Below are 23,760 nucleotides of genomic sequence, written 5' to 3' on the forward strand. Positions count from 1 at the left end.
ATTAGCTAGAGATGACTTTTTGTATTCTTTAATGTGCCTTATCATTGGTTTTATCGAATGATTGTAGGAAATAATATTATTCAATTTATTACATAATAAATGTTAAATAACATTCGGTAGATAGGTATAATTATATATATCTTAAATTCGTATTACATATGTGTACAACTATAGGTACATATAAGTTATGAGTATTACAAAATTTACAAATAAATCAATCAGTCTGTAAATACAGGGTTGGTACTTGGCAGTGGCGTGACGTGAAAATTCTCCGTGATAAAGCCGGAGGGGTTTTCGGGATTTGTTTTGTATGAACTTCTACAGATAATGGAGAATTTTCGGGAACCCGTAGGGAATTCAGTTGTATCAACACCCCGCCACTGGTACTTGGTACTTGTGATACATTATTTGTAACATTTAATTTATATTTAAGAAATGACTAGGCGTCAGTCTCTCTCTTCTCCATTTGTTCCTTCAAATCCAATATCACCTGATACATAGAGTCATAGAGATCGTCTTTAAGCCGCATATTCATTGGTGGCTGCAAAGATTTTGACCTAGAACTCTCTCTTTTACCCTTTCTACTCCTCCTATAGTTCAAAGTATGGTTATTTGTAGATGTCTCTTTCAAACTTCGCATCTGCTCCTTCAAATTTGCCATATCATTAGATAGTTCTACCAACATATCCATAACTCCATCTAATTTTGTCTTAGTCTCTTTATCTTCTACTGTATCGTTAACTTTGTCTATCAAAGCATCGTACAGCACATCTATTTTCTTACCAACTGTATCTTTAGCATCCACTTTAACATTGTTCTGTTCCATAGCTTTCTTTATAATGTCACGACGTAAATGCAAAGGTATATAAATGTCGTCATGTGATAAAGAGTCATTGAGATCGAAGTAGTATCTGATTCGCCACAGTTTTTCTTTAGTTGGAAAATTGTTGATGCTGTAATGGTATCTTTTGTAGTAAGTGTTGATTGGGAAAACTTTGCTTACCAATCCGTATACTAGGAAGTCTAAAGTAATGAGGAGTTCTACTTGTTTCTCTAGTCTCTTAGTGTTTCCAGCGACATTTAATTCATTAACGTTGCTGACAGCCACACCTACCATGAAATTCATAAGGACTATGCCTACAAACATTAAGAATAACCCGAAAAGGAACCTGGTGACTTCTGTTGATCCGCCGAGTATCTTCTCATGCTTTTCATCGAACATGTCATCGTACTCGAACTCCTGAGTCATCATGACGGCGGTTTTGACGAAGGCTTTCCACGGGTTTTCAAAGGGATCTTTAGCTCTGTATTGTATCATGAAGCTGAGGGAGAAACCGAGGACTAGAAAGACGAAGGTCAGTAGAATCTGTAAAAGAAAAATCATTGCTTTAGGGCCAGTTACATCAACCACATTTGACAGACACATCATCGTCATGCAGCAGACGTCTATGGAATTTTCCATACAATAAAATTTAACGAATGCTTTAATGGTGACAGGCGGTTTGGTGCAACTGACCCTTAATCATATAACAGGTCCGGAAACAGAACTACTACAACATACAGATATTACAGATGTAGTGCGTAAAGGGTTTCCTTTGTATTTTTCCGGAAACGTTCGTATATTTGTCATGCTAGTTCAGTCAATGTACGTATATTGTCTGAGACTGACCGAAATAGCATGACACGTTCGTACATTTCCGTAACAATACGAAGGCAAATCTTTTCGCACTACATTTGAACTACTTAATTAAATATTGTGTATGTCGGACCACCTGTCTTTCATGCATTGTATAACAGTGGAAAAATAGTCGTTTTTGATGGGGACCAGTTTATTTCTACGACTCTTCTCTTTCCACTCGTACTCTAGTCAGTGCGTAGTGGTAAAACAGAAAAGTAACACTAAACTATGTTCTTTATGCCTTCTTAGTTTTCTTATCAAGGACAAAATTGAACTCATCATCACTCGCCTGCCCTTATCCCAGTCATTTGGGGTCGACGCAACATGTCTTCTGCTTCCACACCTCCCTATCGTCCGTCATATCATCATTCACTTGCTTTCACTTACTTATATTATCTCTCACACAGTCCATCCACCAAAGACAAAATCGAACTACAAACCTTAAAAATATTACAAGCGACCTCCCCAAACATGAGCACATAGTACCCCCAGTTTGGGAACCTAGACAGCAGGAAGAGCATCTGCAGCCACGCCAGCAGCAACGCAGCAGTCGCCACGTGGCGCGGCCAGTCTTGAGAGGGTAACGCAAACTTCATGGCGAGAGGGACTACCCCGGCTAACGCCATGCAGAGGAGGCGGATCCAGGTCTCCAGGTTTTGGAAGTAGCGGCGCTTGTTTACTGCTAGGAAGAAGATCTCCTGGAAAAAAGATTGATGAATTTTAGGAAACTCAAAAGCAGCTTGAGAAGACTCTATTTTCTGATTTAATCATAGACCCCAGAAGCTGTTATGAACCGACGCAAATGGACTATTATCACGTCAAGACTATCGTTGTAAGAAGAGTAAAAGTTGTTGTAAGTACGCCGAGTTCATTGGTTTTCAGTTAGCAAAGGTACAAGTAGTTTGCAAAGTAATTTTATTTAACATCAGCTATGTAATGGAAAAGTCAAAGTCATGTCATACTGAGCAACATACCAGTATAAGCATAAGTCCAATCATGATGTAGGTAAATGCCATGAACACCCAAAACGCGTGCTGAAATATCAGTGGCTTAAATTCAATCTGATTAGTGTCGCAGTAATAGAAGAACGTCACAACGAAGATGTTAAAAGTCAGCACGAACATCCCATATATCGTCAGCATCACGTAGAAAAATGGCAGCAACGTTTTCCATTTTAAGTAAAGAAGACTTTCCATCAACGGATGCAACAGTATATTCCTTTGCCCACACCGCACCAACTCTTCTATAACTTGTATCTGCGTCATGTTATGATTTCTCGTTGTTAAAAACCCATACTTCACGGATATCTCAGTGTCATCCTGTTTGTTATGGTAATGAGTGAAAGAGTCAAAAACAGTTTCGAAAAAGTCGCTTGGGTTAGGCAGTTGGGATGTTATAATTTTGATGACTGAGTTTTTGCTATTGTCTGCAGTGAAGCTAGATAAAACTGCATCAGTCTCGTGTAGGAGGAATAACATTATTTTGTTACTGCAGTGGAAGGCTGCTTCATGCATAGGCGTGAAGCCGCGGTGGTTCACATCGTCTATAGCTCGAGGATCCTTCTTTATGATCGCTCCTGCAACTTCAACATAATCCCCTCTCGCTGCAAAATGTAATGCCGTTGAGAAAGTCTCATCTTGAGTCCTCAATCTTTGGCAGTTGCCGCTTTTGAGAAGCAGTTGAACGCACTCGGGGCTGTTGTTTTTGGCTGCCAGATGTATGGGAAGAAATCCGTCTTTATTATATTTGTCAAAGAGATTCTTGGAGTCATCGACGGACTCAAGGAGGTATTTCATGATTGCTGTTCGACCGTAGGCAGCAGCTATGTGGAGGGCGTTACTATTGTCTGTGGACATGCCTTCTAAACCAGCTCCATGATGGAGTAGGGCTTTGGCACATTCTAAATGACCATTTCTAATAGCTATACAGAGTGGAGTGTCACCATCACTGTTGATGCAATCTATGAGATTCTCTTGTTCCGCTATGGTCAGAACTTTTTCTAGGATCGTCGTGTTCCGACCTTGAACTGCTAAATGGATGAGAGTTGTTTTCATCTGTAATTAACACATATATATCAGTGAAACACGAATTATCAGGCTTTGTTAATGTGTATTGACAGATATCAGCTATCGTCGTGGCTTATAACTTTGCTTATTATCGTCTAGTGACCAGAGGGCTGGCAGCTACTTTGGCCAGCGATTAAGCTTGGCCATTCAAAAAGGCAACGCTGCCAGCCTACTGGGCACCATTACCGCGGACGAAGACCTGGGGGTGGGGAGCATTTTTTATTTGTAAATATATTTTAAGTTAATTAGTTTTAAGTTGTACATAATACTGCATTTTGTTTTTATTAATTCGTTTTATGTTTAATAGGCTTATAATTGTGCCTACTCCTTGTAATAATATAATCTGACCTCTGTGCATGCCTGTTCCTCCAAATGGTCGAAAGAGCTGGCAGCATCAGCTCCTGCTTCCAACGCAAGACAGACGCCAGGCAGCCACTTGAGTTCCACAGCCGTTTTCAGAACGGAGTACCCTCGTTTATCTACAACGTTCACCCGTAGAGAAGACTCTGCGTCGTCGCAATTATAGTAGAGAAGAATCTAGAAATAGGGATTACAAATTATTTTTTTGAATTTAAATTAGACAGTGTTTTATCTAGCAATCTATGAAAGAACAAATCTTCGTCCAGAAAAGCACATTAGGGATCTCCAAAAAATTTTTTTGAAATCCAAGAGCTGGAAAACTAAGGATATCGGCTAACCTCTCATAAGTCATAGCTCTGTAAACTTAATCATAAGACACGGATGCAGTAGCTGATAATAATTATACTAAACTCAAGTAGCAGTGTGCAGCGGTGTGTTAAGATTAGGTACCTTCATAGAGCCATACCGTCGGAGTAGGAAAGATGACCAACTGCTTACCTCTAGCAGCTCTTCAAACTTGTTTCTTAGACACAGATGCAGTGGCGTATACCCAACACTGTTAATACACGCCACAGATGCCCCAGCATGTAGCAGAGCTTTTATAGCGTCCGCAGACTCCAACAGTGTAGCTGTATGGAGCGGTGTGTTGAGGTTGTCGAAGCCATCGCCTCTCATTGTGTTGAACGTGCCTCCGGCCTCAAGGAGCAGGTTGATCATCTCTGCTAGGCTGCAATAAGAGATATGTATTAAAGTCTTACAATCCATACTTACTTACTTACTTACTAATATTATAAATGGGAAAATACGTGTGTCTGTCTGTTTGTTTGTCCGTCTTTCACGGCAAAACGGAGCGACGAATTGACGTGTTTTTTAGGTGGAGATAGTTCAAGGGGTGGAGAGTGACATAGGCTACTTTTTGTCTCTTTCTAACGCGAGCGAAGCCGCGGGCAAAAGCTAGTACTTAAATAAGTCTTGTCATAATCGTAAAACAAACCAATTTCATGGGAGTTAGATACACCTATATAAGTCTCGTCAGCCAGATGGCGATGTTTACCTATAGTATTTATTATTTAATACAATGTTACTTTCACGTCTTTTGAATTTTCAGCAAGTACTAGACGACATCTAACGCGAGTTACCATCGGGTGATACTATGATAGATAGGCCATCAGTGATCACTGAGCGCATGATGGTCGTAGTAAAACGCAGAGTCAGCGACACCTAACGTCGGTCGGCGTATGTTTGCTACGCCGTCGCGGGTACGCGAGAAACGCGCGAGCGCACTCCGCGTGCCCAGGCGCAGACGTGGAGTGCAGCGCGCTCCACACTGGCTGGCTGGAAGAGTGAACATTTTAGACTGTCACATTGTTTCTACTCACTGGTCACTGCTCACATGGTGATCGTAGTAAAACGCAGAGCCAGCGACATCTAGCGTTGTGCGGCGAGTATTCCCCGCACCATCGGGTGACGCGCCGTGCGCGAGCAGCGCGCGTGCGCACTCCACGTGCCCACGCGCAGACGCGGAATGCAGCGCGCTCCACACTGGCTTCTCATTGGCTGGCTGGAAGAGTAAATGAATATAATTATAAGTATGTACTGAAATTCGCCCACTTTTTAGTAAAATAATTGGCAATTCGTGTCGCTTAACTTCAAACATGGGTAAATCCAATCTGCTTTGAGGTTGATTATTTTTCACATTATATTATATTTTTTATATATTCAACCTTAAAGCAGAATGGATTTACCCTTATTTAAGTTTGAAACTAAGCGACACGTTCAGAGTTTATATACTGTATCTTAGGAAATCAAATTATTTCGTCTACATTCATGATAATTTGATAAAGTGGCTGCACCGGTATAATATGAGGCTTCTCCTCATCTTCCAGAATATCGAATGACTTGAAAGATAACAGTCCCATGAACCCCACCCAGTATAATCTCGCCGCAAACCAAGAGGTCAGCAAAAACAAAAGAAGAATTTGACTTATTTGACACTACCTAAGAATGTAGGCACAGTATAATAAAGAGTACTATCGTACAGTATGGCCACTTCTGCTCCCCGCTGAAAGCGCCGCCCACCCCCTCTCGGTTACCTCGCAGTTACCGCCTGTCAAAAACGCGACCAGTCGACCTGTCATATTTCTCTCATACAAGCATAAGTACGCGTTCACCTACACGAAGCTTTAGAATGTGTGTTAGGAACGCGCTTCTTTCATATATTTGATCGCCGTGTCCGAGGTGTGATGTAGGGGAGCTGTGAAATGAAATAATATGACTATTTTCGACAGGTCAAAATATAAATACCTACCCAAGTAGGCAGCATGTTGAACCGGTATCGCTCCTCCTCGTTATGTGCAGTCGGGATGTATTGCATCTGCGCTTCGGCCTCGTACCACGACATCGTGTATAGGGCGTTAGGGTCGAAACCTGCTTCTAGCAATCTGAAATACAACGACGTCAAATCTTACTATAAGTATTATATTTCGTTCGTTTCATTCTTCTGAGATAACATTACCACTAATATATTACTCTTTATTTATTTTCTTTCTTAGGCTAGGCTGTTTATAATATGAATATAAAAGTAAAATACAAAAACACATACAAAACAATATAAAACACATATAAACACATTATAAAAAACCTAACCTAGGGTGCCGCCAGCAGCGGGGCAGGGCCCAAGCTGCCGGTGGTTAGGGCTGCAGAGAGAGGAACCGTCGAACTATCCGCGCTGTGTCCAAGATCACCGCCTTCTGCATCTGGCCGTTGATCCAGCCACCTAGCGAGAGTCTCTTATGATGTTGGTCGAGACTCTTCGCTATGAGACCGTTCGCTGATTATATATTACTTATTATTACCAGAATATTCCTGATTGTTACGACTAAAAATAAGGACTTTATTTGCAATCTACATTGTTTTGAGAAGTTATTTGATTATAAGCTTACTTTTCCACCTCTTCAACATGGTTCCATTTGACTGCCAGCAGTAGTTGTGCTTCTGGGTGCTGATAGCTGTAAAATTAAGAACACATGTAAATAAATAACACGTACATATAAATATTAAAAGTTTATTATTAATCAACGTTTTGATATCGCATCAGAGAAGGCTGGTACCAGTTGTACGTTTTACTCATACGTATATAGGTAACCACAGCATATAAAGTAAAGCAAAGCCCGACTGGGGAAGTACCTTACACCACACCTTGCAGAAAACCGCAAGAACCGACCCTGTAAGGGTAAGACCCGCGTAGTTTTACCAGTTGAACCATTGGGAATAGACTTACTGATTGTAAGGCTGTTTTTTTGTACGAAACCAGACGCGACAACTGTTTCGACGGAGCCCCGCTGCGCGGGGCTCCTATTTCTAGATTGTTTGCCCTTTGGGCATCTATAGGTACCTAACAAACCTAAAAATTCCCAGTAGTTCAACTGGTAAAACTACGCGGTAAGACTAGAGGGAATAGCCTCAAGAACCTAATAGCATTAGATTCCACTCTGTGCGGAAAGAGACGAGTCGTAAAATGTATGGGGTGCCATACATTGGAAAAAAAATGTCCCAAGATTTCCATACAATTATCAAACCTTCAATTCCGTTACCGCCATACAAAATGTATGAAAGAATGGTAACGGAATGGGAAAAAAACCTTGGGACACTTTTTTTCTCCTATTAGGATTGAAAGAACTCGCGATTCTGAGTGGAAACCACATAAACATTTCCAAATCTAAAAAAAAAGTGGGGTGGACAACTTTGAAAAAAAAAATGGCCTAGATGAATAGTTTTCCCAGCAATCAATTAACCACCGAATGACCATCAGTTGGTCGTCCCAAGAACAAGTTGGGTCGAGACGAGAGCGAAAGAAGAAGAAAGAAAGAAAAAATATTTATTTGGTATAAGAAAAATATAACACGAGTGAACTGGTATACCAAATAGGAAGCCGCTCAGCGTAGACTGTGTCTAAGAGACACGGCACAGATTTTCAGGGCACCCATAATTAAAACTAAACTTAAAACTAAAACTAAACTTATAACTACGTATATCAAGATCAAAACCGACCAGAACTGCAATATCTGCTAATAAATACTTACTGTATAGCGTTCTTTGGAGTAATCAGCTTGACCGGCGGCGGAGGCCCTGGGACGGCGTAGAGACTGTCTTCGGAAGTAGTCTGCGAGAGCGGCAGCAACGGCAGACCGTCTGACTCCACAGTGTAATTTGGCTCCATGTCTGAAGACACATTTATACACCGTGTTTTTCTTGATTTCCGTTAACTTCGCCATAAAGTTAGGTCTATTATTTATAGGAAACAGAATGGCATAGCTAGTTTTCTTAAATTCGTTTTTTTTTAAACCATACACCTGGGATAGATGTTACTTTAATTAATGATTGAGAAACGGGCTTTACAGTTAACTCACACTAAGTAAGTGACAAAACTATGACATGTTAAGTTAATCGCATATCGAACACACAAAGCCCGTTACTTAACAGCAATTGATGTAACATCTATCGCAGGTGTATGGTATTTTTCAGAAAAAAGTTACGAATTAAAGAAAACTAACTATGCTATTCTGTTTCCTACAATAGACGTAACTATATGCCGAAGTTAACGGAATTCAAACACGGTATATAAGAAACAGCCGCTTTTTAAGCTAGACTAATAGCCAATCGGCGGGTAAATTTATGTACAGTTACAGTCACTAGCCAAAATATGTGACACAAAGGCTGAAAAATATCTGACACACACTTATTGTTAGAGCCGTAAGAGCGTGTCACATACTTTTGCGGGCGTTCGAAGATTAATATATTATTGCTGGTAACTGTACCTACTCTAAATAGATTACCAGGGTATTTTGAAATCTCTTAAGAACATTAGGTGTAGGTAGGTACTATACCATAGAGGAATAAATAAGGGAAGAGTCGTAACTCCATACATCAGTAAATGCGAGTTATTTGTATAGGCATAGTTATAGCACAGAATATATAAAAGTACATGTACAGAAGGCTCACTCTCAACAACGTCAACGGACTGCATACGACATTGAGTTATATTGCGCAGCGTGAAGGTTGTCAAACTTTATGGGCTGCGAACTCGCGGCCGTCGAAATGTATGGAAGAAGCGCGGAGTGAGCCGCCCCTGGTTATAGTGACATCTAGCGACAATCACGCGTGAAATAGCGTGAATTATCAGTACCACTACTCAATACTAGGTGTCAACAGTGTCTCGCCTACCAAAAATTTAATATTAGAACAGTTTACAATTTTTACTTCTGAGATGAACTGTCAGTCTACTAAAGTCTGTGCAGAAAGAAAGAGTCGTGGAATGTAAAAGAGCCCATACCTTCTTCGAGTTTTCTTTTTTCACTCTAACACTTAATCCATACCTATATAATGTTCACTGCCTGAATTCCTGCTAGAACTTCGCACAGGCGAAGAGAATGTTGGTACGGGTATAACATCATCTATCGTGATATTTTGTGCTGGATTGACGTCATCCACCTCCAGGGCTGGGTTGTCGATCCCTGAAGATATAGTGGACATGGACTTCGTGATGTTAAGAATAAGTCCACCACCCATATAAAATACCTACTAACTTACAATTAGTGACAATAGTGGCTAACAAGAAGAATTGAAGGATTACTACGTACGCCATCACCAGAGCTAGAACTAGGTTTAATGTATACAGAGGTTAGAGGGAGAGGTGTAGGTTTGATGTAATTATTTTACTATACTACCATCGTCAGATATATTGGAGCGGCTAAAGTGCTCATAAATATACATGAGCTCTATGGATTTGGAATAGAAACATGTTCAGATATTTGTGACGCCTTGGCTGCTCCGACATAGGTAATGACTTTTACGGGATTTCAGGGGCGGCTCACTCCACGCTACAAGTAGCTACAAGTACATGCCGGGGGCCGGCCGGGGCCCGTTCAGTGGTGACGACCTTTGCGCGGCGCAAAATAATTCAATGTCGGCTGCTCGCGTGCGGTCCGTTTGTTGTAGGTAAGAATTTCGAATGGCGGCATTTTGTGAATATCAAAGGAGTGAGCCTTCTGTACTTGTACTATTATTATGTTCTGTGGTGCCCAGCGATTGTTAATGGTGGTGCCATATAAAGTGCTTAGTGGCCCTACCCTAGGTCTCTATTATCAAAAATGCAATTTATAAAATGACAAATGTGACCTGCGAAATAAAAATGGTTAGGCAGGCAAGAATGGTCGCGCGATATATTATAAAACATCTGGCCGTCCCTATCGCGCCATACTTATTTATTTAATTATTAGAAGAGAATAGAATAGAATAGAATAGAATAACATTTATTCGTGAACACAGGCAAGACAAAATACACATAATAACAATAAGACAGAAAATAATGAAGTGCCACGAAATGGTCTCATCTCAGCGTGTTGCTGGGGACTTCCAGCGCTGATCTTCCGATGAGACCATCAAGTGAGAAAGATTCACGGAGGGTAACAGACAGAAGAAATGCAAAACACATACAAGAAAAGTGGTCAAACAGTTAAAAAGAATAAAAGTGAAAACGTTACAAGAAAAATAACAACAGACTCAACCAAAGGTAACGATAGTATAAATATACAGTGCTCCACAAAACTATGCTATAAGTTTAACTGTGGAGTCAAGAAATCAATTAATACTTCTAAGGTTAACAGTCAGTTAAAAAGTCACTGATGAGGGATAATCCCGATTACCTGCTAGATTTTTTATATGTTACATAGTTAATGTAAATAAAGTGTTTTTTTTTTTTTTTTGTTTGAATAGGTAGACGTTTGACCACGATCACACCTGATGATAAGTGATGATGCGGTCTACGGTGGATCACGCTTACCTATGAGATACCTATTTACTCTTGCTTTAAAGAGACCTGGATTGTACTCATGTGGGAACACAGACTCAGGCAGGGCATTCCACTCCTTGGCGGTTATATTATTTCAGGTCATTGGCTCTGGTTTGCCGGTTTAACTGTGCCGTGATTCACCAAGCAGGACTGTTAGTACCTACTTTACCTACAGATTACCAACGTGCATAGATAAATCATGATACCTACAAGTTGTTACAATACAACTTATTTATACACAACATAACCGCAGCACAGACAAAACATGCAAATTAAGAGGAAAACCAAAAAAACAAATAATTAATTGGTCAGTTATTCAAAGGTCGAGGTTTTCCCTGCGAACAATTTCTTCCCGCGTTTAATGCATAAATAAATGGAAGTAAAAAACGGGTAAGAAGTATATTTTAGCTAAAGCTGAAATTGAGACCTTAGTGTCCTTCGGTCAAATAAGTGTGAGGGTGTAAATAGGTGTATTTGGTCACTATAACGCAACTGGAGAAATAAAGTCAATAGAAAACAAACGCTTTAAAATTATACACCGTGTTTAAAAGTCAACGATAAGCCGGCGCCATGATGATTGTTTATAAATTGGTTAAACAATTATAAATAGCGTGTTAGTAATCAGAAGTTAGTTCATCAGAAAATCTGGTTATACCTTAAACTTACCCTGTATACTAATTTGTAACTGAAGCACAGTTAAAAATAAATAAATGAACACCAACCTTTTGCCTTCATTTTACCGATCCCACACAGATCACTGCACTATATTTCCTTATTATTTACCTTATACATGACCACTGTGTCTTATTCATTTATTAATAATATTATTTAAAGCGAGCTTCGCCTATGAGGTTTTGCTTCAAACTGATTCGCCCGCAGGTTTCTCCGAATCGATTAAAGTATGTATCCCATAATTATATTAGAGTTTTTACAACCGTAAGCTTCGGCGGGTTTTTCGATGTTGAAAATGACATCATGCTGTATTTAAGAGCGGGGGTGTGTCGAAAAACACCTACAGACTGGCAAAGAGAGTAGTGTTACTTACTTACGAAACAACACTGACTGTCGCATATGTGGCGAAGAGGAAGAGACAGTCAGACATCTAATGTGTGAATGTCACGCCCTCGCAAGACAAAGAATGAAGAACTTTGGAGCAGGCTACCTGGCACCAAAGGACTTTAGAGAGCTACCCATGAGCCTCATCATCCGATACGTGGAGATGGTCGAGAAGCTCCTGAATAGCTGAAGGATCGTAGGGGGTAATTGCACAAAAGATCCCGATGGGTCGAAGTGTATCCGTAAGGGACCCCGCAGATTAAAGATAAGATACTTACTTACGAACACGTAGGAGGATAAAGTCAGACTAAGTTGTCATCCATTTTGATATCATAGACGACATAGACTATGCAAAATGATATTTTGACGCATTCGCAACCAAGATCCCGCCTGGTGGGTTCAGATGCCGGAGAACCCGCTCAGCGGGTTCTCGCCATACAATCCAAGCGGTCGATTATAAATTAGGTACGACCGGTTTCTGGCGTAGTGTGCCATATTTTGTCTGGTAGTGAATGTGTTTGAACTTAACGATCTATAACATTCTGATGTTCCCTGAACACTGTACAGTCCATGTTATTAAAACCGCTGCCGACATAGCTTGGTCGGACTCGAAAAGGTTCGTTTACATGTACAAATTATTCAAACACGACCCTAATATTGTGAGCACCAAAACATAATCAGATAATTCATAATTAAGTGGAGTACATTTTATTATTTGCGCTGCGCGAAGGATATGAGTATGTCAGAGATGAAAAAAACAAAGCATATCATTGTCAATTATCTTTTATTTCCTCGATAAACCTATAATAAGTGCTTACAATAACTTATTTATTTAAAAATATAAGTTTTGGCCATGTCGAGTCGAATTAGAGTATTAATTAACTAACCTAATGGGGCTCAGTCAATCAAGCTACCGGCAATTGAAAACGTCTAAATATTGTGTAACTCCTAAAATATATTTGAGCGAAAATATAGTTCATTCATAAATTAATTAGTAAACATCGTGAGGAAACCGGACTAATCCCAATAAGGCCTAGTTACCCTCCGGGTTGGAAGGTCAGATGGCAGTCGCTTTCGTAAAACTAGTGCCTACGCCAAATCTTGGGATTAGTTGTCAAAGCGGACCCCAGGCTCCCATGAGCCGTGGCAAATGCCGGGATAACGCAAGGAGGATGATGAATATAAAATAAATAATCATTGTACAATGTAATAAAACAGAAGTTTTGTTAACCCTTCGTCTGTGTTTGATAAGGATCCAAACATATGGCGTTGGACTTTAAAAATATATGTCAAAGTTAATGTTGTCATAATTTTTTGACAGAAACAGACGACGGGTTACAGAGAGTTGATTTACAAAATTTGGTATATTAGAGGTATTAGAAATAAAAGTAAACAATACTTGTCTTGTACATTTCATTATTGGAACATTAACAATATTTTTTGCAAATTGATAGATATTTTTATATTAAAGGAAAAAATGGAAAAATTTACGCTTCCGGCGGGACTTGAACCCGCACCATTTTTGCAATCCGTGCAATGCTCTTACCAATTGAGCTGCGGAAGCCACGCCGGACTTCCATTTCCATTTTTTCCTTTAATATAAAAATGTTTAGAATCGTTAGCAAACGTTTCTGCTTAATAAAAATTAAATTGATAGATGTAAAGTCAGCGTCAAATAAGTAGTGGAGACCAAAGTTATTATAGTAACCATTAATCAAAAAACCATTTTGTACTAAAAAATAATAATAATAAGTTTTTTATTTTTAAATGTCAATAACTCTGAAACTAAGCGAAATCTAGAAAATTTTATATTAGCATTTTAGTCCTGAAAATCATGAAATGTATATACTGTTCAAATTATTCGGTTTCTTAACGATACACCGTGTATGCCTCTTTTTATTTGACGATGACTGTACAAGTACATGTCAAGAGTTACACAATAACTTGTAGCAGTGAGGACCTATTTCATTAAGTTTTTGAGATACAACTAACATACATACAATAAGCTCATTTGCGCGTCGTTAGGATCGCAAGTTAGCTGCTACTTATCACAAATAATCGTCTAACCCTTTCGCTGCTTACCCACTTTAACCCTTTAGTCGCCACAATTAATGATACATTGCAAAGTTTAGTCGGGTTAGGGCCACTTGCACCACTAGCTTAACTCAGGGTTAGTGGGCTGTCAACTGTCAAATTCCATATAAAATGGTGGGTTAAACTCGGGTTAACCCTCCATTTTCGGTGGTGCAAGTGATCCTTAGAAAAATAGTCTTGGTCAAAAAAATGTGCCAACTCTTTGGCTTGAGCCAATATTTTTTTTACATCATTCATTTTAACTAAAATTTATGTTACTAATAGGTACCTACTTATTATTTATAATGAGCTTTGAGATGCCACGAAGGGATATCAAGCACGAAAAAAAATTGTATTTTTTTGTTGACTTCAGTTAGTAAAAAAAAACTGAATAAACAATCATAATGAGTAAAATGTAATTTTTTTAAATTTTACATAGAATAAAAGGCGGTCGTACAAAATTGGAAAATATTCGTCATTTTCAATAGGCCTATGAGTATGTACTTATATGAACTTAATATTAACAATATTGCATTAAACTGTACTGGCCTCTAAAAAAATAGAGAATATAAAAAATAATAAGACAAATATATGTGTATATAAAGCAAGTAACAAAAGTGATATTCATTTGATATGGCACGATGTACTAATATTAATTACATTCTTAAAAATATATTTTGTTCGATTTTACAAAGTCGCCATGTGATATCAGAAAATAAAAAGTAGAAAAGAAAATAATGATAAAATTTCTTTAAAAATGGGGGAAGAATATAAAATAATGTAAATTATAATAAAAACACATTAATTACTTACTTACGCGTATATGTAGAAATTCCTGAACGAGAAATGAAATAAAGTTTATACACAATCGTATAAAAACAATAATATTTAAATATTAATGAGATTCATGTATTTAGGGGTCTTTTTCAAGAGATCCTATATAATAAGAGTAAAAATAAACATTTAAAAAATGTCTTAAAAATTCCAATAGCATTGAGTTCCATTCCAATACCTACCTATACAAATAAAATGAAGAAACTTGCACTTACAAAACTGACATACGATTTAAACCGGTAATTTATTGTGAGAACCAAATTCATCATAAGTTGCACCAGTTTTTATTATTGTAAATGAAAATCAACCGCATAATCTTGATTAAATTGATTTCATATAAAATTAAATTGCTTTTAACACCTTAACTGGCCAACGTTGAAATATTGTAGGGTTGAGACAAAGGGTAAAATTATCTTAAAAACTACAATTGTACTAAAAAAGAGGCAAGAGGATATGTACAACTAAAATTACATCACATCCATCAACCATAGACAAAGAGATACCGAGACTAGTAAAAAAAAAATATTTTGACCGTAGTTCACATATTATGAACTAGATGGCGTTGTACGTCCTAGAGTAGTGGCATTAAAATTTTATCTCACGTTTGATGGGCCATTTTTTTTCAAAGTTGTCCAGCCCACTTTTTTTGTAACGGGTATTTTTTACACGATTAATACTCAGAATCGCGAGATTTTTCGATCCTGATAGGGGAATAAAAATGTCCCAAGATTTCCATACATTTTTTAAACATTCCATTCCGTTACCGCCACACAAAATGTATGAAAAAATGGTAACGGGATCGGAAAAACCTTAAGACACTTTTTTTGTCCTATTTAATTGAAAGAGCTCGCGATTCTGAGTGGAAACCACATAAAAAAAATCCAAATAAATAAGTGTAGTGGACAACTTTGAAAAAAATGGCCCTGGTACAAACTTGGGTCTTTCTTCAGCAGTCAGCTGTGGCCACAATATTTTGCAAAATTTTACGAGTGTCAATATTCCTTTGTCTGGTCAACTAAATTACCTCACTAACCAGGATTTCATAATTATACCTAAATTGATTTTCTTGCCTAAACAGAGATGGCTATACGATACAGACACAGTTTTCATATGTTAAACATGGTGCAGTAAAAGTTATTTAAAATATTTCAGACTTCAAAAGGTATGACATAAAAAATAAACATTAAGGAGAAAACAACATTAAAATGTAAATGCCATCCCTGTCAGATTTCTCTTATTTTAAAATATCATATACATTGAGGATTCATAAAATATCAACTTTCGATCAATACATACTAAAAGAATTTGAAATTATTTAAGGAACTAATTTAGTTTGGACAATCTAGTTTCCAACAGTGACTTTGTATGAACAAAGGGTGTCTAAGTAATCTGGTATTATTTTTCTACTATTATCTTGTATATGCATACTTATACGCATACTCATATCAGTGTCAGGAGATTATAAGTATTCAGTGTGCATACTATATTGGGTGAAAATGCTACATTTCTTTACCTAAATTCTCTATTTGGTCAGATTACGGTCAGATCTCACTTTACTCCGACGCGTCGGTTGTTCTTTCATGCTCTGTACTTTTAGGTATTTAAAAGAACTTAAACAAATAATCTGTAAATTTTCGGGTAGTTACAAAAGTTGTCGGTTAACCAACCAATTACAAAAACCAAGCGGATCTGTCACTGAGCAACCTGTCTTTATCTTTCATATTCAGTCGTGTATTGTTTTAATTTACCCCCAACTGGCATAAGGAGCCTTTTGAGGGTTGATTTTGCTTCTACTTTTTTAAACACATAAAGATACAGACTATAGTAAACACTGTCACTGTCATAAAGAGTACTATTGTACAGTATGGCCACTCCCGCTCCCCGCTGAAAGTGCCGCCTACCTCTCGGTTACCTCACAGTTAAAGCCTGTCAAAAACTCGAACAGTCGACCTGTCATATTTCACTCATACACACATAGTACGCGTTACACGAGCTTAGACTGTGTGCTAAGAACGCGCCTCTTTCATATATTTGATCGCCAGTGTTCGAGGTGTGAACTGTTGTCGAAGTGTTTACCATTCTCCATCTCTGTAGACAAGTAATATAAACTGAATAAAGTATTAACTACTGCCATTTTCCAGACTTCTTACAAGAGTGCGGCGCGCTCAGCGGGCGAGCTGTCGGAGGCTTCGGCGAGTAAGTTTTGCTCCTCGGGTTGTGGAACGCTCGGCGCGTACATACTCTCGTACACGGGGTTGGCGAAGTGGTTGCCGCCGTTCTGTAAATAAAAAAACACTGCTGTTTTAATCCAAGTATTACGCGACTCTTAGCGCCATCTATTTTTTTCAGAGTGGTAACCCATTTCTGCCAGCCAGAGGAGTCATTGGGGTGATATTTATTTATTTAAACTTTATTGCACAAATTTACAAAAAAACGAGTACAAATGGCGAACTTAACGCCTTGAGGCATCCTCTACCAGTCAACCATCGGGCTAAACAGAAACAGTTTGGTGCACGATTTTCAAATTAAATATGAAAACACAGATCAAGATTGCAATCGCAACATACGTACTTATATATAATAATTAATAAATATAAATATACCTATATATGGTCAGATTAAAATATTTATTTCATATATAAATAAACATACATATATATAATATGAAGTCACTCCTACAACTACCCTCTTCATTGAGAAGAGAGGAGGTAAACCAAAGCCACTCCGACGTCGTCCTTCTAGCTATTATGACAAAGCCATAGGATGCCCGAGACAGACTAACAACCTGTCACTGCAATATCATCATTTTGTTTTCTTTCAACACTTTCATTACTAAGACCGGCGGTGAAACTTCAGCAGTTTTATGTGTTCTGCATGACCTTTTGGGAATACAGGAGTGAGTTTTTTTAAATGAAATAGCAAACGAGCAGAAGAGCCGCCTGATGGTAAGTAGTCATCGCCGCCCATGGACATAAGCAACATCAGGGGAACCACTTATGCTTTGAGAACCCTAAATACCTGCTTTTTGAAGAACCCCATGTCATAGCGCAAGGAAAACACCTCAGAAGGCAGCTCATTCCACAACTTGCACGTTCTGGGCAAAAACGAGCGGGAGGCCCGTTTGTTCTTGGTTTGCCAGTTTTGCCACGTGTCGAGAAAGTGAGGATGAACTTAATGAAGTTAATGTATGTATGTAACAAACATTAAACTTTGCTATACAGTTTTAGTCCAAGAGATACGTGACTCCTAGCGCCATCTATAATCAGTTTTGAGAACAAAATACTCGTAGTCTAAAAATACTAACCTCTCTAGGTGGCGGTAGCAGATCTCTCCTCGGCGGCTCGTCGTCCGCCAAATACATCGGGTTGTTGATCTCAACGTTGTCAGCTAGTCGGGCGTGCACGAACGCTCCACTGAAACGAGATAATATTAGATATAGCGAATTATATACAACTAGCTTTTGCCCGCGGCTTCGCTCGTGTTAGAAAGAGACAAATAGTGGCCTATGTCACTCTCCATCCCTTCAACTATCTCCACTTAAAAAAACACGATAATTCGTCGCACCGTTTTGCCGTGAAGGACGGACAAACAAACAGACACACACACTTTTCCATTTATAATATTAGTATGGATATAGCGAATTAAATTACCATTTTATAATGCGATTAACACAGGAATTAATTACCTATAGCACAGTATAATAAAGAGTACTATCGTACAGTATGGCCACTTCCGCTCCCCGCTGAAAGCGCCACCCACCCCCTCTCAGTTACCTCACAGTTACCGCCTGTCAAAAACGCGAACAGTCAACCTGTCATATCTCACTCATACAAGCATGGTACGCGTTCACCTATACGAGCTTGGGATGTGTGCTAGGAACGCGCCTCTTTCATATATTTGACCGCCAGTGTCCGAGATGTGCCTATAGTAACGTTCTCATTTTTTAAGTAACTCATTTTCTTTTGAAATTGTCTATACTACATGCAAAGAGGATCGAGTATTATAGAGAGTTACTGTCAAGGTAAAATGTGTAATCACAGTGCATAGACTGGCATCTCTCGACACAACCTTAAAACTTTTGAACCTCAGTATTGACAATTTGGCTCATATTGTTAGCTTGATATGTGTTCAAATGACAAATATTAATATTATCGCCATCTAGCCGAGCATTCCCCAAAGGTGTAACATCATCTAGGCCACCGTACCTTTTTCTCTATGGCTTTGAGGTACGTTTTTTCCTTAGATATTATCCGTCTATACGGAGTCTAGATATAGTCATATGTCTTTGACTACAATGTTATGCTTATGACTCAAATAAAACGATCTCGTTCAAAAACCAACGGACATTGACGTCGCTCCTTTTTGAATTACTGGGCACAGCCTCCGCTAACGGTTCTATGCCGGGGTTCAATCACAGCGCCATCTATAGTTCAGTAAAGTAACTCACTGTCTTCTCCTATGTAGAACGTGTATGGCCCGACCCAGGCGCCACTTGAGCTGGTCACCTATACATACTTAACTAAGGTAGCTAGCGCCCTCTATGATTCAGTAATGTTACTACATAGCACACTATAGTTCGGTAAAGTAACTCACTGTCTCCTCCTATGTAGAACGTATATAGCCGCTCCAACAACAGCCAGCAACAGCAGTATAGCCACTCCCGCCCCGGCCCAGGCGCCACCGGAACTTGTGGGCGCGGCTTCTGCTATATTGCGGTCGCGGGGCGGAGTGCAGCTGGCGCCCTCTATGCAGGCGCAGTACGCTTGCCCTGGGAGCATTGGATCGTCTGTAAAACAAGGTTAAGAATTAGAATGTGACAAAACATAATTCAACAGTTTAATTTCTCGCATTTTGATATTTAATAGGGATTATGCATATAATTCTAAAATGGTCAAAATATTTTTATTTGTAATCTTTATTGCTAAAAAACATACGTTCATAAAATAGTTGAAATAATGTTTATTTCTCGTGTTCGATTTGTAGGAGAGTTTAAGTATAAAAACATAATTAGATTTTTTGACGAGAGAAAAGATAGATATCTAGTGCACTTGTGCTCGAAAACTCTTGTGGTCTAACAAAACAAAGCTAATAAAAGTCGCAGAAAAATCTCGAGTATCGACACGGGCAGCAGTAGAAGCCATACTCCAATGCCAAAGATCCAGGTAGTGTCCAAAAAATGGTCTACCTTAGCGCCTAAATTCAACGATAATAACTCACCGACAGGAGTCCACACACAGAGCGACGGTGGCCTGCAGTTGGCAGTAGTACACGCGTGACCGTGGCCCACATAGTGTCCACAGAAGGGGCCTCCATAAGCTCCTTTGCATTCGCACCGCATGCCCGCTGAAGTGGCGATGCAGCGACCTCCGTTCTCGCAGTCGCCGTGACTGCAGTATGGTAACTTGAATTGTTCTGAAAAAAAAAAAGGTTTATGTTAAAGCAACTGAGTAATTAGTAATGTTCATAATGGATAAGCGTTGGGAATATATATAAATAAAATTATGGAGACGGATTAATATCGCGTATGAACCATATGGTTAAGACGCTACAGGAGCGGAAATGCTAAAATGGAAATGAGCCCCCCTTTCGACTGGGGGGGCAAATGTAACTGGTCCATTTTCCATGTTTTACAATGTTTGCATTATTAAATAGAGTGTCCACCGGTTATAGAGGTATATGGTAGGCGTGTTCAGTGGATACATGCAGAACTCAACGTCATAGTGTTTTAATGGAAAAAAGGATTAGTTACAATGGCCCCCCAGTCGAGATTTACCCCGTTGTACCTTATGTAGATAACAGTACACAATAAGACATTAAAACGCCGATGTTATGGTTTTCAATCTCATTTTCTGCTAGCTCTATAAACCCTCGCGTAATACCGTTCATTATGGAGCCGTCGCATAAACTCGTACATTATATCAACGATTAAATAATGATTTGTTTATCATTACGATATAAACCGGGAAACCGCCGGCATTTAGACGCCATTGCTGAGAATCAACTTGTCGTTAGATCGCTCATTAAATGTGTATTAATATTAAGGTGTAATCATTTTATAACTATTCAAGTGAGCCGTCAATTCTTCTTCAAGATATAGAATATAGATGCTCATTTTTAAAGTAAATTTTGTAGTCCCAGCACATTGTTAATAACAATAAATTTTGCAAAATTTAGTATTAACATAAATTCTTAAAAGGTCAACAATGTTACTATCTATTCAAATTTAATTTGAATAGACTATAAACTACTTATATTTATAATACAAAGTGTACTAAGTACTCTTAAATATCTATGTAGAAATATAAGTCCTCCATGTAGTACATACCTACTTGCAATAGGCTAGTTTCCTACTAGTCAAATCAGCTTCTTTTTATGAACTGTCAAAACGATTTTTTAACATGGAATTACTATGAAATACCAAGGAGTGACGTCACGGCCAATTCATTTACTTTATAACTTTCTCTTTGATTTATGTTTAAAAATAACTACTGTCCATATTTTTCTTCTAATAATGTGATGCTTTATTTCGTGTACTGCATAATAGTACATTACGATACAAGTGCGTAAAAAAGGAAGTTCGAAACGAGTGGCGATAAATTAAAACACGACCGAAGGGAGCAACTCGTGTCGATTTAAAACACTCCCTTCGGTCGTGTTTTAATTTATCGCCACTCGTTTCGAACTTCCTTTTTTACGCACTTGTATCGTAATGTACTATTAAGTATAGGAAACTAGCCTATTGCAAGTAGTGGCACTGAAACTTGAGCAGTTTCATGTGGTCTGACTACCCCGTTTGGGAATACAACACAGGGGTAAAATGTCGCTTAACTTAAAAATCGGGTAAATCCATTCAGGTTGGTTGGTGATGTATAAAAATATATATAATATTTGATAATATGAAAAAGAATCAACCATATAGCAGAATGGAATTACCCGAGTATGAAGTTCACAAATTTCACAATTTATCAATAAATATATTATATTAACTTAACTATAATAAAATCAACGTTTTTCCCATTCACACAGGTAACGTTGTCAAAAAATATATACTATTATATATTCTGTGACGTCCTCACTCACTCAAATAACCTATAGGATCTACGTTGACAGTCCGTTCGCGTGTTCTAGGATATTGCGTCGGCGGTACAGCGCCATCTCTCGGTAAACATGGAGTGGGAAAGCTTTGGCTCCATGGGTGGATTTCTTGGATTGTAATGGAAGCTGCATGAGCAGCTCTCCGTGAGATTCAAATGTTTCTAATAATCTTGAAAGGGGTGCAATACATTTTTTATAATTAATTACTTTTCATATAATCATACATCATGATATAATCTAAGACAAATAATAGGTACTCGAACAGCGGCTAAATTGAAATAGGACTGGGCCGAATGCCGGACGACTTGTATGCCAAGATAACCATCAAGTGGGAGCCCCACGAGTTAAACCGGGGATCCGGCAGACCACGTCGGCGATAGCGGGATAACTTGGACTGTGAGAGTCAGAATGGCGGGTGTACCTAAATGTTTTAGTACCAAATTCGTACTATTTAGTACCCTCCTTTAAAAAACCTCTTGGTACTCAAAGTTATTGCCGAAAAACTTTACACATGTGACAGTCAGAACGGCGGGTATATTTTATTATGCAATGATGCTGCATATTTTAAAATTTATGTCTCCTTTTTTTTATATCTCAATATCCTCCTACGCGTTTAGGTAGATACATATACCTACCCAATTAAAACTTTCCAAGCGATTTTTGTTTTAAGTTTGGTTCACGCATTTCTTGAGCATACACATACAAAAGCATAGCGCATTTTATAACAAATATATTTTTTTTTTGTACTTTGTGGTTCAATTTATACTGACTTTATAAAACTTTTGTTGTTAATATTTAATATTAAATGTTCTTTCTTATTCATCGACATTATTTTATATTTTATAACTGTCTGTACAAAGTTCGGAAAGCCGCTACTCTATGTAGCAGTTTACCCAATACGCCGAGAGATGTCGCTGTACCTCCGGCGCGATATCCTAGAACACGCGAACGATGTGTCAACGTAGATTCCGTAAGTAATGCGGGCGAGTAACATCTGTAGGAAAACATCGTGAAGAAATTCACGCATTTTTGGACAACGTCATCCCGTTATAAGGACTTTCGTTGTGTTAAACATTGAAACTTTACCAAATTATTATTTCAGTTACAAACTATGGCAAATATAAATTGTGGGTGCCTTTGTGCCTTATGGTTCAGAAAGCGTTCAAGGCAGTTTTTGAAGTCGTTTTTTATCAGAATGGGCTCCCGGGAGCAAAATTTGACTATTCTAACCAATATTAAGAATATTGGTTTAGTTACTTCATGGTTATCCATGAATGTTAGGCTTATGCCTAAGTTTTTTCGATCGATAGAAAAATATGAAGAGAAGAATGGAAAACTAGCAAATCTTATCAATAAGAAAAGGGGGCAAATTTTAAATTTAGTGGCGAAGGTTTATTGTCCCATAGAATTTCGCTTCTTTTTTTTTTGTGACAAGAATGTTTGACCGTCTATCAAAATAACACAAAACTTGAAGGCAATTTTTGTAATTAAAATATAGTTTTACTTACAAAAATATTATTTACCAAAACAAAAAATACTAGCTATACATACTATGTAAAGATTGTAAATTTAGCCATGACCTGGGTAAATGTTAACTTGTAGCACAATATTTTATTTCCACAAGTAAATTTTCGTTTCACACAATGATGCATCTTATTTCTATACACTTAAAACTTATTTTGTCGTAGAAATTTAAGTATACTTTGGCTACTTGGGGCTTAATTAATTATGCATGTATTAACATATCT

At 38.3% G+C, this 23,760-nt stretch overlaps 2 protein-coding genes across 4 annotated transcripts in view; both read right to left on the bottom strand.

The window, feature by feature from the left end:
* Positions 1 to 234: 234 nt before the first annotated feature.
* On the bottom strand, positions 235 to 11,803 carry LOC125238014 (transient receptor potential channel pyrexia-like). 3 transcript variants are annotated; one of them, XM_048145294.1, is made up of 11 exons: positions 11,677 to 11,803; positions 9,480 to 9,617; positions 8,187 to 8,325; positions 7,047 to 7,112; positions 6,413 to 6,545; positions 5,484 to 5,665; positions 4,603 to 4,831; positions 4,093 to 4,281; positions 2,653 to 3,732; positions 2,119 to 2,376; positions 235 to 1,366 (listed from the first exon to the last, which is right to left on the bottom strand). In XM_048145294.1, the coding sequence occupies exons 1-11, from the start codon at positions 11,687 to 11,689 to the stop codon at positions 440 to 442; spliced, it is 3,354 nt and encodes a 1,117-aa protein (XP_048001251.1). In that variant the 5' UTR covers positions 11,690 to 11,803; the 3' UTR covers positions 235 to 439. The 3 variants fall into 3 exon arrangements, with proteins under 3 accessions (XP_048001251.1, XP_048001250.1, XP_048001252.1); XM_048145293.1 differs by lacking the exon at positions 11,677 to 11,803 and having other exon boundaries at positions 9,480 to 9,671; XM_048145295.1 differs by lacking the exon at positions 9,480 to 9,617 and having other exon boundaries at positions 236 to 1,366.
* Positions 11,804 to 16,533: 4,730 nt separating this feature from the next.
* The window catches only part of LOC125238103 (prolow-density lipoprotein receptor-related protein 1), a 214,214-nt gene continuing 206,987 nt past the window's right edge, over positions 16,534 to 23,760 (bottom strand). The window contains exons 90-93 of the mRNA XM_048145391.1: positions 20,135 to 20,329; positions 19,511 to 19,703; positions 18,222 to 18,330; positions 16,534 to 17,195 (exon numbers count right to left, since the gene is read on the bottom strand). Of these exons, the coding sequence (XP_048001348.1) occupies positions 17,064 to 17,195; positions 18,222 to 18,330; positions 19,511 to 19,703; positions 20,135 to 20,329 (629 nt within the window). The 3' untranslated portion in view covers positions 16,534 to 17,063. The remainder of the gene's footprint in view (positions 17,196 to 18,221; positions 18,331 to 19,510; positions 19,704 to 20,134; positions 20,330 to 23,760) is intronic.

This window comes from Leguminivora glycinivorella, chromosome 22 (genome assembly GCF_023078275.1).
Source record: "Leguminivora glycinivorella isolate SPB_JAAS2020 chromosome 22, LegGlyc_1.1, whole genome shotgun sequence".
In the NCBI taxonomy this organism is placed as follows: Eukaryota; Metazoa; Arthropoda; class Insecta; order Lepidoptera; family Tortricidae; genus Leguminivora; species Leguminivora glycinivorella.